The following is an 18,184-nucleotide window of genomic DNA, read 5'->3' as shown; positions in this document are numbered from 1 at the left end:
TTCAAGTTGATAGGCCACTGTGGAGTGGATTTACAAAGGATTTAAATGGACACGTAAAATCAGATTTACTGATTTATCAATAACTGGTTAAGAGATGTGCCATGGGCCAACCAGTGGCGGCTCCTGAAAAAATTCTCAGGGGGGGCAATTTTTCTGATGATTTAGGTGACCTACACACATTTTAAAAAAGATATGTCCAGCAACAACATGAAGACAGGGGCAGCATATAAGTCAATACCAGAAGCATTTATTGACTGATCTCAAAAGTGTTGGCTTACCAGGGTTGGTGGAGCCCTCAGTTTCATCTTTGCCTCGCAAAGCTAACTCAAACACTCCGCAAAACTTCACACACTGGATTAGCCGGCTGAGGATGTGGCGGTTCTTGCTAATGTCGTAGTAAATATATTTGTTATAGTGAATATGGAATATGATATGTTGAGTAAAATGTTGTGCTAAGATCTATTTAGGTCAGGAGCTGGTTATAAGTTCTGTTCCTATCCAATAACAATGGACAAAAGGGTCCTATCTTGTCAGCCTTGTCAGTTTCAGTTCTCCAGTAAACTTGTGATTATCAACACTAACCTCATCGTTGTGGCGGCGGACAGCTAGCCTGTATCCCTCATCCAGTTGAGTGGGAATGTTCACTCTCCCCAAAGCAGACAATCTCAAACAGCTATCCATGTGGGTCTTTGACAGCTCATGTTTCTTAATCTTTCCTGAAAGATGGTGCATGTCCGTTACACACCAGTCGCTGTCCAAGCGGTGCTGTCTGCCGTGCCGCCTTCAGGGTGAAAGAGTAAGCAGGGGGTAGCAGAAGACTGCATTAGCTACATCGCAGCCTGCTAGCCAGGTTTTTCGTTCGTACCAATTTTTGGAAAATCCTCGGGTGTAGGACTTTCCGCCTTTAGTAGAAACCTGTTGAATTATTAAATTTGGTCTGGGAGGTCCTAATTGTTTCGTTGCCAATTTATCTTGATTTGTTCGCCGACAAAAAGTAACTTATTTCAAAGAGACAATCGAGTTGCACTGAACGCTATAGCCATCTTGATAGTAGTACGTGAATTGATTCACGCTGCTACCCGCTCTTTTCTTAGTTACGTTCATGGTTACGTTACGTATGACGAAAGCGCGTAAGTGCAAGCCCTCAGAAACCCATAGAGATTGTATTGAAAGCTCTGATATTTGAAAAAAATAGATTTTACATGGGAGTCTATGAGAGACTTCTGGGCGATTTTCAACCTGACTGAAATCGCCCCAAAAGGGGGAGGGGGGGGGGGGGGCATTTGAAGCACGACTTTAGCCTGATTGGACATTTAGTGGCAGATCAGACGTCTAGATTAGAACACTGATAACTACTGTTGCCGTGATATAATTGATTAGAAAAAAAATCCCTTCCTTTTCCCGTTTGGCAGTGCGTCGCCCATATCGCCCTAATGAACACACCGCCCCTGGTTATGAGAGGATACCCCCTCCACTGTTTCACCAACCTAAGGTATTACGGTTTCCATTTCACACAAGAGTATTCACCATACTTGGACTATCACAGAGAAGTGGTAAGTGTGTGTTGATATACTTTGGGAATCTGGTGAAGGGAAATTATGATTGAATAATGTCCTGGATGTAAATTTGTCTCCAATTATGTCATGATGTTCTAACTAACCTACATAAGGGCATGATTGATGGGAAATTTCATAATGCAAATGGCCTGCCCCTTTCTAGACATCCGCGGGTGCGCTACAAATAGGCCGACGGCCTCAGGTTGTGCGCCAAGGCCCGGTCTTCCAGGAAGTCACGAAATAACGTTTCTAGGACACTCTGTTTCCGAGATATAATTATTTATTTTTGTTATTATTATTTCTGCACCAGACAATTATGGAAAATGGACATTTCATCACCAAATGGACATGGCCGTTTCTCGTAGATGGAACAGACTTCAAAGACGAAACTCGGTGAGCAGAGGGGTGGCCAAATGTACTTTTAGCCTAGAAAGAAGATGGCGACAAGGCCACAACGCTCTTTGAGTTAATGCACATTTTCTGGGATTAAAGGTCGAAAACGGTAATGCTGCGCTAATTTGTCACGGAATCAGCCGAGGCTGCCCCTCCTCCTTGCCCGGGCAGGCTTCGGCGTTCATCGTCCCCGGAGTACTAGCTGCCACCGATCTATGTTTCGGTGTTTGTCTAGTTTGTCCTGATTGTTTTCACCTGTTTCCCATTATGTTACATTGTATTCTCTTTATAACCCCCTGTCTCTCATTGGTTATTGTGTGTGATTGTTTTCCGTGAGGTCGGCAGTGTTCGGGTGTATGCGTATTTTGTTCCTCCCTGTTTGGAGGTTTTGTTTGTATTTTGATTACTGTGCAAGTAAGTTTGTCTGCCAGTAGCTCGGTGTCCTGCGCTTGACTTCGCTCACAGCATACACGTCGCCCTGACATAATTTGACCACTGCACGTCAAAGTATATAAACCTACGGTGTAAGGAAAAATAGAACCAGCCATTTATCTAGCCTGGATTACGAGAAATCTTACAACGTCCAATTCATGATGCTAAACAAAATATGTTTTTTGTAGAAAAAAGTTATAGATCCAGTTGAGGCAGGTTTCGGAGCTCTACGTGATTTCTGTGATTTTCTGTATGAAGTTTGTCCATCTGCAATACGTTAGGTGCATTTTCATATTTCATATTGCAATTGGACAGACTCACACAGCCACGTGTACTTCAAGTATTATTTTGAGACCCAAAGAACCACCCCATCAGCCCAGGACACAGAGACAGCACCATAGAGACATGCTCTAGCCTGACAAGTGCTCACACTGCCCATCAGACCTCAGAGAAAAACTCACACACACAGCCAAGAGGGAGTGACACAGTGTGGGGCTTACAGACGCACCGAGCCTGCAAGAGTTACCAGCGGCAGAACCATCAAAGAACCGTCAGACCTAGAGCTCTGAAACGTTATAAACCTGTTCTAGAGCTTAAGTCGGTACTGCACAGTGAGTTATGCGGCTCTATGAGGTTCTCTGGCCGAGAAACAGCATCGTCCATTGGCCATATATTCAGTTAATTTTTAACATCATGATTTAGAAAAGTCCCAGAATAACAAGACTAGGTGCATTGAAACCGCCTCGGCACATAGAAACTGACCAGTTTCTGGCCAATAGCTCGTTCAGGGACCCCGTAGCAACCCCCGAAATAAGTGCATTTCCAGCACTAATTAAGGTCGCTGCTAGGCCTTCGAATTACATATCGAGCCGAAACTCGGGATTCAGGTTTGCCTCAGCTGAAATATGTGATAGTTGGCTTCTAAACGAGTTGGACAAAGTGAGTTTGGTGTCAGTATGATATCTTAATGACTGATGGCTGACTGTCCAATTGCAGTGTAATATATTGGCATTGTCCATATGTTATATTGCAAATGGACATTGTCCATTACCCATATGTTTAAACAAGGAGTTACCATCACCAAATGGACAGGCTAAAATCATCACTGAACAGCAAACAAACGGCATCACTATAGTCAAAGTAGCCCCGGAATGAAGCCTGACTAGTAGTGATTTCAACATGCTTTTGACATATTACGAACTCTGGGTCATGCAGAGACACGCCGTTTTCGACTGGGGTCATCAGGGGGAGGTTGGGGTGGACAAGCCACAGAGTTATTCTAGCTGCGTGCGGCGGTTCATGTCGTTTGACATATCCGAGATTCTCTCTTAGGATAACATTGGTTTACAGGTTATGCTCTAACTCTGCTTCTGTGCATGCAATTTGCAAAGTTCCTGTTTCCACGTGTTCAGGGCCACCAGTAGCTCTACAGATATCAATATGAATAGAGTACATGGTCCCCTTCATATCCTAAATGGGAAGTATGAACTTTACCATCAACAAATGAACAGGTTGAAATCAACAAACGGACAGTCTAAAATCAACACTGAAAGGCAAACGAATGGCATCACTATAGTCTCTAGGCCGTTCCGAGTACAGCGAGGTGCCCCACTTGGCCGTAGCTCTCTCGGTCCGACCGCAGCAACTGTGCAAGAAGTAGGCTCGGAATGAAGCCTGACCTAAATTTAAGGTGCTTTTGGGCGACAGCGGCAGAACCGTTGAGTCTAGAAACACAATTCAACCACAGGAACATTCCTAAGGTCCTCCCGATCTGTGCAAGCCTACCCTTGACGATGTGGAATTAACTCTTAACAGTGAAAACAGGGTGTATTTCTTCTAACAGTTGACCTTGACCTTAAATTGGGTTCATAGTGGGTGTTTCGAAGGGTTAAAAAGGTCACATCTTTCCAAAATGTCATATGTGTGATTAGGCAACCATCATGAACCTGTAGATATTACAAAACCAGGTTTTAATCTGGGTTTATTTTGCCCTTTTTGGAAGATTTACAAGTTCCCTCTAGGTAGTGGTATGTATCCATGTGTAGTCTAAATGTAATATATTTCCCGTGTTTACGATGCTCTTATGTCAGGATTACCACTGCCTGAACTAGATAAACCTCGTCTTAGATGGGAAAAAGATCTGGGTATTAATCTTGATGCGGGACTATGGAGGGATGGGGTTACATCCACATTGGACTCCAGATACAGACTGATCCAGTTTAATTTCCTTCCATCAGCTCTATATCACCCCATCTAGATTACACAAAGTTCAACCCCTGATATCTCCTCGCTATGTTTTAGATGTGGCTCGGATGAAGGAACATATTCCTCCATTCCACTTGGCAGTGTTCAGAACTACACAGTTTCTGGCAAGGGGTATGCGATGCCATATCCTCAATTCATGGGGCTGCAATCCCTGTAGACCCGGAGGTCTTTCTACTGGGTAACTTTACTAATTCCAATCTTAGACAAAGCCATACTATAAAGCTAACATAAATATTGCTAGCGATTGCCAAGAAATGTATTGCCTTGAAATGAAAATCGGATTCCCCCCTGCCAGTTGCAATGTGGCTATCGAAAGTTAATAGTTGTATCCCACTGGAGAAAATTACTTACTGCTTGAGGAATACGTTAGAGACATTTTACAGAATTTGGCAACCTTTTATTGATTATATGGAGAATCTCCCCTCACATCACATTAATTGCATCTCTATATAGAACCAGAGTTCCTCTGTGGAGATGGGAGAACCTTCCAGAAGGACAACCATCTCTGCAGCACTCCACCAATCAGGCCTTTATGATAGAGTGGCCAGACGGAAGCCACTCCTCAGTAAAAGGCACATGACAGCCCGCAGATTATTTGGAAAGGGTCGTCTTTCTGCTTTGTATGCGATAGCCTACCTAGAGTGGGGAGAACAAGTATTTGATACACTGCCAATTTTGCAGGTTTTCCTACTTACAAAGCATGTAGAGGTCTGTAATTTTCATCATAGGTACACATCAACTGTGAGAGACGGAATCTAAAACAAAAATCCAGAAAATCACATTGTATGATTTTTAAGTAATTAATTTGAATTTTATTGCATGACAAAAGTATTTGATACATCAGAAAAGCAGAACTTAATATTTGGTACAGAAACCTTTGTTTGCAATTGCAGAGATCATACATTTCCTGTAGGTCTTGACCAGGTTTTCACACACTGCAGCAGGGATTTTGGCCCACTCCTCCATACAGACCTTCTCCAGATCTTTCAGGTTTCGGGGCTGTCGCTGGGCAATACGGACTTTCAGCTCCCTCCAAAGATTTTCTATTGGGTTCAGGTCTGGAGACTGGCTAGGCCACTCCAGGACCTTGAGATGCTTCTTATGGAGCCACTCCTTAGTTTCCCTGGCTGTGTGTTTCGGGTCGTTGTCATGCTGGAAGACCCAGCCACGACCCATCTTCAATGCTCTTACTGAGGGAAGGAGGTTGTTGGCCAAGATCTCGCGATACATGGCCCCATCCATCCTCCCCTCAATACGGTGCAGTCATTATGTCCCCTTTGCAGAAAAGCATCCCCAAAGAATGATGTTTCCACCTCTATGCTTCACGGTTGGGATGGTGTTCTTGGGGTTGTACTCATCCTTCTTCTTCCTCCAAACACGGCGAGTGGAGTTTAGACCAAAAAGCTCTATTTTTGTCTCACCAGACCACATGACCTTCTCCCATTCCTCCTCTGGATCATCCAGATGGTCATTGGCAAACTTCAGACGGGCCTGGACATGCACTGGCTTGAGCAGGGGGACCTTGCGTGCGCTGCAGGATTTTAATCCATGACGGCGTAGTGTGTTACTAATGGTTTTCTTTGAGACTGTGGTCCCAGCTCTCTTCAGGTCATTGACCAGGTCCTGCCGTGTAGTTCTGGGCTGATCCCTCACCTTCCTCATGATCATTGATGCTCCACGAGGTGAGATCTTGCATGGAGCCCCAGACCGAGGTTAATTGACCGTCATCTTGAACTTCTTCCATTTTCTAATAATTGCGCCAACAGTTGTTGCCTTCTCACCAAGCTGCTTGCCTATTGTCCTGTAGCCCATCCCAGCCTTGTGCAGGTCTACAATTTTATCCCTGATGTCCTTACACAGCTCTCTGGTCTTGGCCATTGTGGAGAGGTTGGAGTCTGTTTGAGTGTGTGGACAGGTGTCTTTTATACAGGTAACGAGTTCAAACAGGTGCAGTTAATACAGGTAATGAGTGGAGAACAGGAGGGCTTCTTAAAGAAAAACTAACAGGTCTGTGAGAGCCGGAATTCTTACTGGTTGGTAGGTGATCAAATACTTATGTCATGCAATAAAATGCAAATTAATTACTTAAAAATCATACAATGGGATTTTCTGGATTTTTGTTTTAGATTCCGTCTCTCACAGTTGAAATGTACCTATGATAAAAATTACAGACCTCTACATGCTTTGTAAGTAGGAAAACCTGCAAAATCGGCAGTGTATCAAATACTTGTTCTCCCCACTGTATATAGAGAGATTGTCATTTCTTTTCACTTTCAGCTTCACTTAGCTAGCAAATGCAGCTAGCTAGTTTAGCCTACTGAAACACCCTGCTCAGACAGAGGGAATGCCATGTTAGCTAAAAAATATTCACACAACAAAAATGGAGAATATACAGATTTCTGCTTTGTATGCGATAGCCTACCTATTGTATTAAAAACACATATTTGTCGCATTATTCAGAATTCGCTGCTTCAAGTTAAGTAGCCTACCTCTCCGCTCCTAGTTGGGCGTGCAAGATCAATTGTGCATAGTACAGTGCCTTGCAAAAGTATTAATTCCCCTTGGCGTTTTTCCTATTTTGTTGCATTCCAACCTGTAATTGAAATGTAATTTAAATGGATTTTTATTGGATTTCATGTAATGGACATACACAAAATAGTCCAAATTGGTGAAGTGAAAATAAAGAAATAACTTGTTTAAAAAAAAGTCTTTAAAATGTTTTACGTAAATGTGGTGCGTGCATATGTATTCACGCCCTTTGCTATGAATCCCCTAAATAAGATCTGGTGCAACCAATTACCTTCAGAAGTTACATAATTAGTTAAATAAAGTCAACCTGTGTGCAATCTAAGTGTGACATGATCTGTCACATGATCTCAGTATATATACACCTGTTCTGAAAGGCCCCATAGTCTGCAACACCACTAAGCAAGGGGCACCACCAAGCAAGCGGCATCATGAAGACCAAGGAGCTCTCCAAACAGGTCAGGGACAAAGTTGTGGAGAAGTACAGATCAGGGTTGGGTTATAAAAAAATATCAGAAACTTTGAACATCCCACGGAGCACCATTAAATCCATTATTAAAAAATGGAAAGAATATGGCATCACAACAAACCTGCCAAGAGAGGGCCGCCCACCAAAACTCACGGACCAGGCAAGGAGGGCATTAATCAGAGAGGCAACAAAGAGACCAAAGATGACCCTGAAGGAGCTGCAAAGCTCCACAGCGGAGATTGGAGTATCTGTCCATAGGACCACATTAAGCCGTTATGTCCACAGAGCTGGGCTTTACGGAAGAGTGGCCAGAAAAAAGGTAGGAGAGGGCAGAGCTCTAGCAGTTGTATTCTGTCATAATGGTAGTCACATATGTGCTGGTAGAGCAATTTTAGAATAAGGCTGTATCGTAACAAAATGTGGAAAAAGTCAAGGGATCTGAATACTTTCCGAATGCACTGTACATACCTAATACAAAAACAAACAAAAATATTGAATTCAGTAATCAGTTGGGAAGACTTGATTATACCACCTGGTACAGGTTAAGAGATCCAGAGACAGGATAGTGTGGAATGATACAATTATTTTCAGGTAACTACTCACTGTATTTTGGAAGGACAGATCAGGGCAGATCAGGAGAACTGGCTTTGGTAGACGGAGGCTACAAGCACGGGTAAAGGTGAGATGCTGTGAGGAGGGCGAAACAGATCAAAGCAACAGATCAAAGCAAGAGGCTAAGAGATACTGGATGGACAAGAGGCGGAGTTATTAGAAGGGCAAGAGGCTGAGAGATGTTGTATGGGTGGGGTGGTGCAGGTGTGGACTCAAATGGTCAGTCGATGTGTTAATGGGTGGCACGGCGACAAATTGTCTTCCATGAGGTATTAGGAAAACCCTCCCTTCTACCAGTCCAACATTGCAGTAGTGTGTTGTATCCAAGAGGCCATCTACTAAGTGTATACCAAATGGAAAGGAAGGCATTGTGGGTATTCAAAGAATGACTCTTAATGGCCTCCTCTTTCTCAACAATGATATTCCTGATCTTTATAGACCTTCTCCTGAATAAATACATGGCTGTTGGCTTGGTCTAGTTTGAAGGTAAAAAAGCGGTGTCATATTTAGTGTACTGCCGTGCACGATGGAAGATTGGTGGCAGAGGCCCTGATGCATGTTCTCTTCTTGCACCCAAATGTTCCATTCTCACAGCTGCTTTCTCAGAAAGCCTCTTAACCTGACTGCAGGGAGCTCCGGGTTCTAACGAGCGTCTTTTAACCTGACTGCAGGGAGCTCCGGGTTCTAACGAGCGTCTTTTATCTTTTGCGTACATTTTTCAAAACTTTAAGGCACTGAAGGAGTCCAGATTCTCAAGCATTCCCTGACGTGTTGTGCAAGATGCACAAGGTTGGTGACATTGTATGAAAAGGAACGTCTTGCCATACGGCTCTCCAAAGGGCTGAACAAACAACAAAAGAGCCTCATTCCCATAGTCTGTGTACTCCTCAAGCAGTGCCTTGTTTGACAGTATAAATGCCTAGTAGGACGGTGCATTTGTCATACTTCATAAAGAATGCGGGAGGGCAGGGTGGAGACAGTCTGCGGGAGAAGGCAGTGACACACACGGTCCGAAGAGGGTGGAGACAGTCTGCGGGATAGGGCATTCTGCGGGAGATGGCAGTCTGCGGGACAGGGGAAGATGAACAAAAACTTTGCAAGTAAGCATTGAGAAGTTCCGATTAATGATGATGAGGACTTTATGGATTGTGAGTCATCTTTCGCTGAACCTGAGGAGTTCTGCTCTACCAGCACATACAGTGGGGAGAACAAGTATTTGATACACTGCCGATTTTGCAGGTTTTCCTACTTACAAAGCATGTAGAGGTCTGTAATATTTATCATAGGTACACTTCAACTGTGAGAGACGGAATCTAAAACAAAAATCCAGAAAATCACATTGTATGATTTTTAAATAATTAAATTGCATTTTATTGCATGACATAAGTATTTGATCACCTACCAACCAGTAAGAATTCCGGCTCTCACAGACCTGTTAGTTTTTCTTTAAGAAGCCCTCCTGTTCTCCACTCATTACCTGTATTAACTGCACCTGTTTGAACTCGTTACCTGTATAAAAGAGAATTGTCCACACACTCAATCAAACAGACTCCAACCTCTCCACAATGGCCAAGACCCGAGAGCTGTGTAAGGACATCAGGGATAAAATTGTAGACCTGCACAAGGCTGGGATGGGCTACAGGACAATAGGCAAGCAGCTTGGTGAGAAGGCAACAACTGTTGGCGCAATTATTAGAAAATGGAAGAAGTTCAAGATGACGGTCAATCACCCTCGGTCTGGTGCTCCATGCAAGATCTCACCTCGTGGAGCCACAACCTCACAACCATCACCTTCTGTCTGTCAATAACAGCTAATTACCAAGACAACCATCACCTTCTGTCTGTCAATAACAGCTAATTACTAAGACAACCATCAGCTCTGTCTGTCAATAACAGCTAATTACTAAGACAACCACCACCTTCTGTCTGTCAATAACAGCTAATTACCAAGACAACCATCACCTTCTGTCTGTCAATAACAGCTAATTACCAAGACAACATCAGCTCTGTCTGTCAATAACAGCTAATTACTAAGACAACCATCACCTTCTGTCTGTCAATAACAGCTAATTACCAAGACAACCATCACCTTATGTCTGTCAATAACAGCTAATTACTAAGACAACCATCACCTTCTGTCTGACAATAACAGCTAATTACCAAGACAACCATCACCTTATGTCTGTCAATAACAGCTAATTACTAAGACAACCATCATCTTCTGTCTGTCAATAACAGCTAATTACCAAGACAACCATCACCTTCTGTCTGTCAATAACAGCTTATTACCAAGACAACCATCACCTTCTGTCTGTCAATAACAGTTAATTACCAAGACAACCATCATATTTTGTCTGTCAATAACAGCTAATTACCAAGACAACATCAGCTCTGTCTGTCAATAACAGCTAATTACCAAGACAACCATCACCTTCTGTCTGTCAATAACAGCTAATTACCAAGACAAGCATCACCTGTTGTCTGTCAATAACAGCTAATTACCAAGACAACCATCACCTTCTGTCTGTCAATAACAGCTCATTACTAAGACAATTATATCACCTTCTGTCTGTCAATAACAGCTAATTACCAAGACAACCATCACCTTCTGTCTGTCAATAACAGCTAATTACCAAGACAACCATCACCTTCTGTCTGTCAATAACAGCTAATTACCAAGACAACCATCACCTTCTGTCTGTCAATAACAGCTAATTACTAAGACAACCATCACCTTCTGTCTGTCAATAACAGCTAATTACTAAGACAACCATCACCTTCTGTCTGTCAATAACAGCTAATTACCAAGACAACCATCACCTTCTGTCTGTCAATAACAGCTAATTACCAAGACAACATCAGCTCTGTCTGTCAATAACAGCTAATTACCAAGACAACCATCACCTTCTGTCTGTCAATAACAGCTAATTACCAAGACAACCATCACCTTCTGTCTGTCAATAACAGCTAATTACTAAGACAACCATCACCTTCTGTCTGTCAATAACAGCTAATTACTAAGACAAACATCACATTCTGTCTGTCAATAACAGCTAATTACCAAGACAACCATCAGCTCTGTCTGTCAATAACAGCTAATTACTAAGGCAACCATCACCTTCTGTCTGTCAATAACTCCTGAGTGGCGCAGTGGTCTAAGGCACTGCATCGCAGTGCTAACTGTGCCACTAGAGATCCTGGTTCGAATCCAGGCTCTGTCGCAGCCGGCCGCGACCGGGAGACTCATGGGCGGCGCACAATTGGCCCAGCGTCGTCCAGGGTAGGGGAGGGAATGGCCGGCAGGGAAGTAGCTCAGTTGATAGAGCATGGCGTTTGCAACGCCAGGGTTGTGGGTTCGATTCCCACGGGGGGCCAGTATAAAAAGATATGTATTCACTAACTGTAAGTCGCTCTGGATAAGAGCGTCTGCTAAATGACTAAAATGTAAAAATGTAAATGTAAAATAACAGCTAATTACCAAGACAATCATCACCTTCTGTCTGTCAATAACAGCTAATTACCAAGACAATCATCACCTTCTGTCTGTCAATAATAGCTAATTACTAAGACAACCATCACCTTCTGTCTGTCAATAACAGCTAATTACTAAGACAACCATCACCTTCTGTCTCTCAATAACAGCTAATTACCAAGACAACCATCAGCTCTGTCTGTCAATAACAGCTAATTACCAAGACAACCATCAGCTCTGTCTCTCAATAACAGCTAATTACCAAGACAACCATCAGCTCTGTCTGTCAATAACAGTTCATTACTAAGACAACCATCACCTTCTGTCTGTCAATAACAGCTAATTACCAAGACAACCATAAGCTCTGTCTGTCAATAACAGTTAATTACTAAGACAGCCAACACCTTAATTTGCAGCTGCTAGCAAGATACCACATTAGATATTTCAAGAAGTTTAGTAGCATGGGTACATGACGGTCTCAAAAACGAAGAAAAGTTTCAGATTGTATTGAAAGTGTTTCAGGAGACAGCTGAACGATAGGCTGAGGCACAGACACCTGCATATATAGCCGGTGAGGCAACAGTCTTTATTACAGCTTTGAGCTCAGATCCTGTTATATAGAGTGGGACAAAGGCTTGACCCTCATCTGCCCTGCTTAAATCCATACTGTAGACAGCAACCCAACCCTATAGTCACACAGACCTGTCCTCTATTCGGTTTAATTATTTGCTTTTATTCACTGTGGAGACCATTTTGTTTTTACGAGAAGCTTAAAGCTTTTTTTTGGCCCAGTTAGTTTCACAATAAACATGACAACCCTGTTCAGTCAGTGAGTTACATGTTTCATCAATAAAGCCCCTCCAGTCAATAAAGCCCCTCCAGGCAATAAAGCCCCTCCAGTCAATAAAGCCCCTCCAGTCAATAAAGCCCCTCCAGTTTTTGAGTTGTATGTTTTATCAGTAAAGCTGCACCACCTTTTGTGGTTAATGGTCTTTTATAGGGGTCCTTTACACAGAGATAGGGTTAGAGTTAGGATTAGAGATAGGATTAGAGTTAGGATTAGAGATAGGATTAGAGTTAGGATTAGAGACAGGGTTAGAGTTAGGATTAGAGTTAGGGTTAGAGTTAGGATTAGAGACAGGGTTAGAGACAGGGTTAGAGTTAGGATTAGAGACAGGGTTAGAGTTAGGATTAGAGACAGGGTTAGAGACAGGGTTAGAGTTAGGATTAGAGACAGGGTTAGAGTTAGGATTAGAGACAGGGTTAGAGTTAGGATTAGAGATAGTGTTAGAGTTAAGATTAGAGTTAGGGTTAGAGTTAGGATTAGAGACAGGGTTAGAGTTAGGATTAGAGATAGGGTTAGAGTTAGGGTTAGAGTTAGGATTAGAGACAGGGTTAGAGTTAGGATTAGAGACAGGGTTAGAGTTAGGATTAGAGATAGTGTTAGAGTTAAGATTAGAGACAGGGTTAGAGTTAGGATTAGTGACAGGGTTAAAATTAGGATTAGAGATAGGGTTAGAGTTAGGATTAGAGACAGGGTTAGAGTTAGGATTAGAGACAGGGTTAAAATTAGGATTAGAGATAGGGTTAGAGTTAGGATTAGAGACAGGGTTAGAGTTAGGATTAGAGACAGGGTTAGAGTTAGGATTAGAGACAGGGTTAGAGGTAGGATTAGAGATATGGTTAGAGTTAGGATTAGAGTTAGGATTAGAGATAGGGTTAGAGTTTTACATTTACATTTACGTCATTTAGCAGACGCTCTTATCCAGAGCGACTTACAAATTGGTGCATTCACCCTATAGCCAGTGGGATAACCACTTTACAATTATTTTTTTTTTTTGGGGGGGGGGGGGGGTAGAAGGATTACTTTATCCTATCCCAGGTATTCCTTAAAGAGGTGGGGTTTCAAATGTCTCCGGAAGGTGGTGAGTGACTCCGCTGTCCTGGCGTCGTGAGGGAGCTTGTTCCACCATTGGGGTGCCAGAGCAGCGAACAGTTTTGACTGGGCTGAGCGGGAACTATGCTTCCGCAGAGGAAGGGGAGCCAGCAGGCCAGAGGTGGATGAACGCAATGCCCTCGTTTGGGTGTAGGGACTGATCAGAGCCTGAAGGTACGGAGGTGCCGTTCCCCTCACTGCTCCATAGGCAAGCACCATGGTCTTGTAACGGATGCGAGCTTCAACTGGAAGCCAGTGGAGTGTGCGGAGGAGGGGGGTGACGTGAGAGAACTTGGGAAGGTTGAACACCAGACGGGCTGCGGCATTCTGGATGAGTTGTTGTCAGCTTCCTGCCTCCTGTTTGTCTCCGGGCCTCTAGAGGTCATCTGTGTTCCCCTCTGCCTTAGTTCTTCCTCGTGTGTGTCAGCTTCCTGCCTCCTGTTTGTCTCCAGGCCTCTAGAGGTCATCTGTGTTCCCCTCTGCCTTAGTTCTTCCTCGTGTGTCCTAATTAGCTTCATCCAGGTCACCTGTGCCTTGTTTCCCCTTGTGTATTTTAGCTGTGTGTTTTCCCCTTGTGTCTCACTTGGTTATTGAGTCCTGGCTATGTGTCTCCTGCTTTGTCCCACCGTGTTTGTCCAAGTAAGCTGTTCTAAGTTGTCTTTAGTTTGGTTTTCTCCCCTCGTGGAGCTATTTTGTTTTGCCTCCTGTTTTGTTTGCATTAAATCTACTTGCCTGGAGTATTGCCTTGGGTGTTTCATTTGGGTCCAACTACACCTCCTCTGTGGCTAAGGGGTAGTACCCCCAGCTCTCCACATCTGTGACCGGAGTTCAAGCCCTGTTTGTGACAGAATAACCAAGTCAATCATGGACCCAGAAACACTCAGTTCCCAGGACCTGTTGGCGGTGATCACTCGACATGAGGCTTTTTTCCAGCGCCATGAAGCCGTTCTCAGCCGACAAGAAGAGCTGATGGCTAGTCATTCTCAACTCCTGGCCGAAGTGATGAGTTCCCTCCGCCATCTCTTTGAACACCTCCCTGGTCCTCTCCCTTCCCCCAGGTCACCCCCCAGTGACGACAGGCCTTCTCGGGTGGCGGAGCCCCGACTACCACCTCCCAAGCCCTTTTCTGGGGATCCTAGCTCTTGCCAGGGTTTCCTCACCCAATGCTCCCTCACCTTCGAGCTCCAACCCTCAAGTTTTCCCACAGACCGTTCCAAGATTGCCTACATCATTACCCTTCTTTCAGACAAGGCGCTCGCCTGGGCCTCTGCGGTGTGGCAGTCCCAGGAGGCCTGTTGTGACTCCCACGCTGCATTTGTAGAAGAGTTCAAGCGGGTGTTCGATCATCCTGTCAGTGGGCGGGAGGCTTCCAAGCGCCTACTGTCTCTCCGTCAGGGCCCCCAAAGCACGGCAGATTTTGCCATTGATTTCCGGACCATAGCAGCAAGGAGCGGATGGAATGATGAAGCGCTGAGGGTCTGCTTTCAGGGAGGGTTATCTGAGCCCCTTCAAGATGAGTTAGCCACCCGAGAACCAGCTGGAGATCTCGAGTCCCTCATAGCCTTGGCCATCCGCCTGGACAATCGTCTAAGAGAGCGGAGAACGGCTCGCCGCCAGGTGTCTCAGTCCCAAGTTCCTCTGAGCAGCTCTGTTTCTCCTGTTTGGACTCCGTCATTCAGAGCTTCCCCGGCTCCTGAACTGCTCCAGGATTCCCCGGAGAGCATGCAGTTAGGCCGTTCCAGGCTTTCTCCCAATGAAAGGGAACGTCGCATGAGGGAGCGTCGGTGCCTCTACTGCGGGGTTGCCGGCCACTTCCGCTCCACTTGCCCCGAGCTTTCGGGAAACGCCAGTCCCCGCCCAGCTACAGGAGGGCTGTGATGGGGAGAATTAGAGCTCCTCCGACTAACGCTGTCCTGGCTATTCCAGCCACTCTGTCCTGGGAGGGCCACCAGCATCGGGTCCAGGCTATGATCGATTCCGGTGCCGCAGGTGATTTCCTGGATGTAACCTTGGCTAAGGAACTTAAGATCCCTACCCAACTACTTCCTCAACCCCAGGCAGTTACAGCCTTAGATGGCAGACCTCTGGAACCAGGAAAGGTTACAGAGGCGACTCAGTCCCTGCGACTTACCATCTCTCAACACCAGCAGGAGGAGACCTTCTATCTCATTGACTCTCCCGAGTATCCTATTATCCTGGGTCACCCTTGGCTATGCAGACATAATCCCCAGATCGACTGGCCTACTGGCACCATTCTAAGCTGGGGTCCCACTTGCCAACTCACCTGCATGCTTCAGAGTCCCTCAGCCCCTAGTACCCAGTTTCAAGAGTCTGTTGACGTCTCCCGAGTCCCCAGTGTTTACCATCAGTTCAAGGCAGTGTTCAGCAAGGCCCGGGCTACTTCCTTACCGCCTCATCGCACGTATGACTGTGCCATTGATCTACTCCCTGGGTGCTGCCCTCCTAGAGGTCGGATCTTTTCCTTGTCCTCCCCCGAGCACGCAGCTATGGACACCTACATTAAGGAGTCCTTGGCAGCCGGCCTCATCTATGCCTCTACTTCCCCGGCTGGGGCGGGCTTCTTTTTTGTTGAAAAGAAGGACGGGGGTCTTAGGCCTTGTATTGATTACCGGGGACTCAACAAGATCACGGTTCGGAATCGATATCCCCTTCCTCTCATGGCCACTGCTTTTGAGCTGCTTCAAGGGGCTTCCATTTTCACTAAACTGGATCTCCGCAATGCTTACCATCTCGTGCGGATCCGGCAAGGAGACGAATGGAAGACGGCGTTCAACACGCCCACGGGGCACTATGAATATCGGGTGATGCCGTTCGGGCTCACCAATGCCCCCGCAGTATTCCAAGCCCTGATTAATGATGTTCTCCGGGATATGCTTAATCTGTTCGTCTTCGTGTACCTGGACGATATCCTCATCTTCTCGAGGTCACTGAAGGAGCATGAGGGGCATGTTAGCAGGGTTCTCCAGAGGCTCCTTGACAATCACCTCTACGTTAAACCTGAGAAGTGTGAATTCCATGTTTCCCAGACTCAGTTTCTCGGGTTTATTGTCACTCCCGGGCACCTAGAGATGGATCCCAAGAAGGTCGAAGCGGTCCACGGCTGGCCCACACCTGCCACGGTCAAGGAGGTTCAACGGTTCATTGGCTTTTCTAACTTCTATCGGAAGTTCATCAAGAATTTCAGCTCGGTGGTAGCCCCCTTGACGACGCTTACCAAGGGAGGAGGGACCAAGATTCACTGGGGTCCGGAAGCAGCAGGGGCCTTCGAGGATCTCAAGCGCCGCTTCACTTCTGCTCCGATTCTGGTGACCCCTGACCCAGAAAGACCTTTCGTGGTGGAGGTGGACGCCTCAGAGGTGGGGTTGGGAGCCGTCCTGTCACAGAGGGGTGAGGATGGGAGATTACACCCTTGTGCCTTCATGTCTCGCCGCCTGTCTGAGGCCGAGCGCAACTACCACGTGGGGGATCTAGAGTTGCTTGCGGTAAAACTGGCCTTGGAAGAGTGGCGCCATTGGCTTGAGGGGGCTCAGCACCCTTTCCAGGTTCTCACAGACCACAAGAACCTGGAATATCTCCAACAGGCTAAGCGGATGAACCCTCGGCAAGCACGATGGTCCCTTTTCTTTAATCGATTCCAGTTCCTCCTGTCTTACCGACCTGGCACCAAGAACGTCAAGCCGGATGCCCTGTCTCGAGCCTATTCTCCCGAGGTACAAGAGAAGCCCTTGGCATCGATTATTCCGAGGTCTAGGATCGTCGCACCTCTTCAGTGGGAACTAGAAAGAGGGGTACGAGAAGCCCTTGTCCATGAGCCCGATCCAGGCGGTGGTCCTGCCGGTCGCCTGTACGTTCCTCTCTCTGTTCGGGCCCGCGTCTTGCAGTGGGGTCATGAGTCGCCCTTGACATGCCATCCAGGCAGTGCTCGCACACTGGAATTCCTCCGACGGCGGTTTTGGTGGCCGTCCATCAAGAAGGACGTGCAGGTCTATGTTGAGGCCTGCCCTGTGTGCAACCAGGGAAAGTCGACACGCCAGCGACCCCAGGGACTGCTCCATCCCTTACCTATTCCTCGAAGGCCATGGTCACACCTTTCTCTGGACTTTGTTACGGGACTTCCTCCATCCCAGGGCAACACCGTCATCCTAGTGGTCGTTGACCGGTTCTCTAAGGCTGCCCGGTTTATTCCCCTGCCCAAGCTGCCCTCGGCTAAGGAGACTGCTGAGCTCCTCATGAACCATGTCTTCCGGATATTTGGCATTCCCCTGGACGTGGTCTCTGACCGAGGTCCCCAATTCTCGTCCCGGTTTTGGGGGGCCTTCTGCAGGCTTATTGGGGCCACAGCCAGCCTATCGTCGGGGTTCCATCCAGAGTCTAATGGCCAAACGGAACGGATTAATCAGGATCTGGAGACCACCCTGCGGTGTATGGCGGCCAGTAATCCCACGTCTTGGGCCACCTATATCATTTGGGCTGAATATGCCCACAACACCCTCCAGTCCTCA

General features: G+C 46.0%; 1 protein-coding gene across 3 annotated transcripts in view; it reads right to left on the bottom strand.

The window, feature by feature from the left end:
• Positions 1–1,989: 1,989 nt before the first annotated feature.
• Positions 1,990–18,184, bottom strand: part of LOC311138475 (2-hydroxyacyl-CoA lyase 1-like) — a 35,376-nt gene continuing 19,181 nt past the window's right edge. For 2 of the 3 annotated variants that reach the window (XM_084173165.1, XM_084173170.1), the window contains one exon: positions 1,990–5,282. Coding sequence is in view for 1 of the 3 variants with exons in the window: in XM_084173170.1 (XP_084029296.1) it covers positions 5,279–5,282 (4 nt within the window). In the remaining 2 variants the exon portion in view is untranslated. Of the gene's footprint in view, positions 5,283–7,043; positions 7,069–18,184 lie in introns of those variants that run through there. The other variant, XM_084173167.1, reaches the window with a different exon arrangement.

This window comes from Coregonus lavaretus (assembly GCF_964263955.1).
Source record: "Coregonus lavaretus genome assembly, chromosome: 12".
NCBI lineage: Eukaryota > Metazoa > Chordata > Actinopteri > Salmoniformes > Salmonidae > Coregonus > Coregonus lavaretus.
The sequence above is the reverse complement of the archived record's forward strand: the minus strand, read 5'-3'. Positions and strand labels throughout refer to the sequence as shown.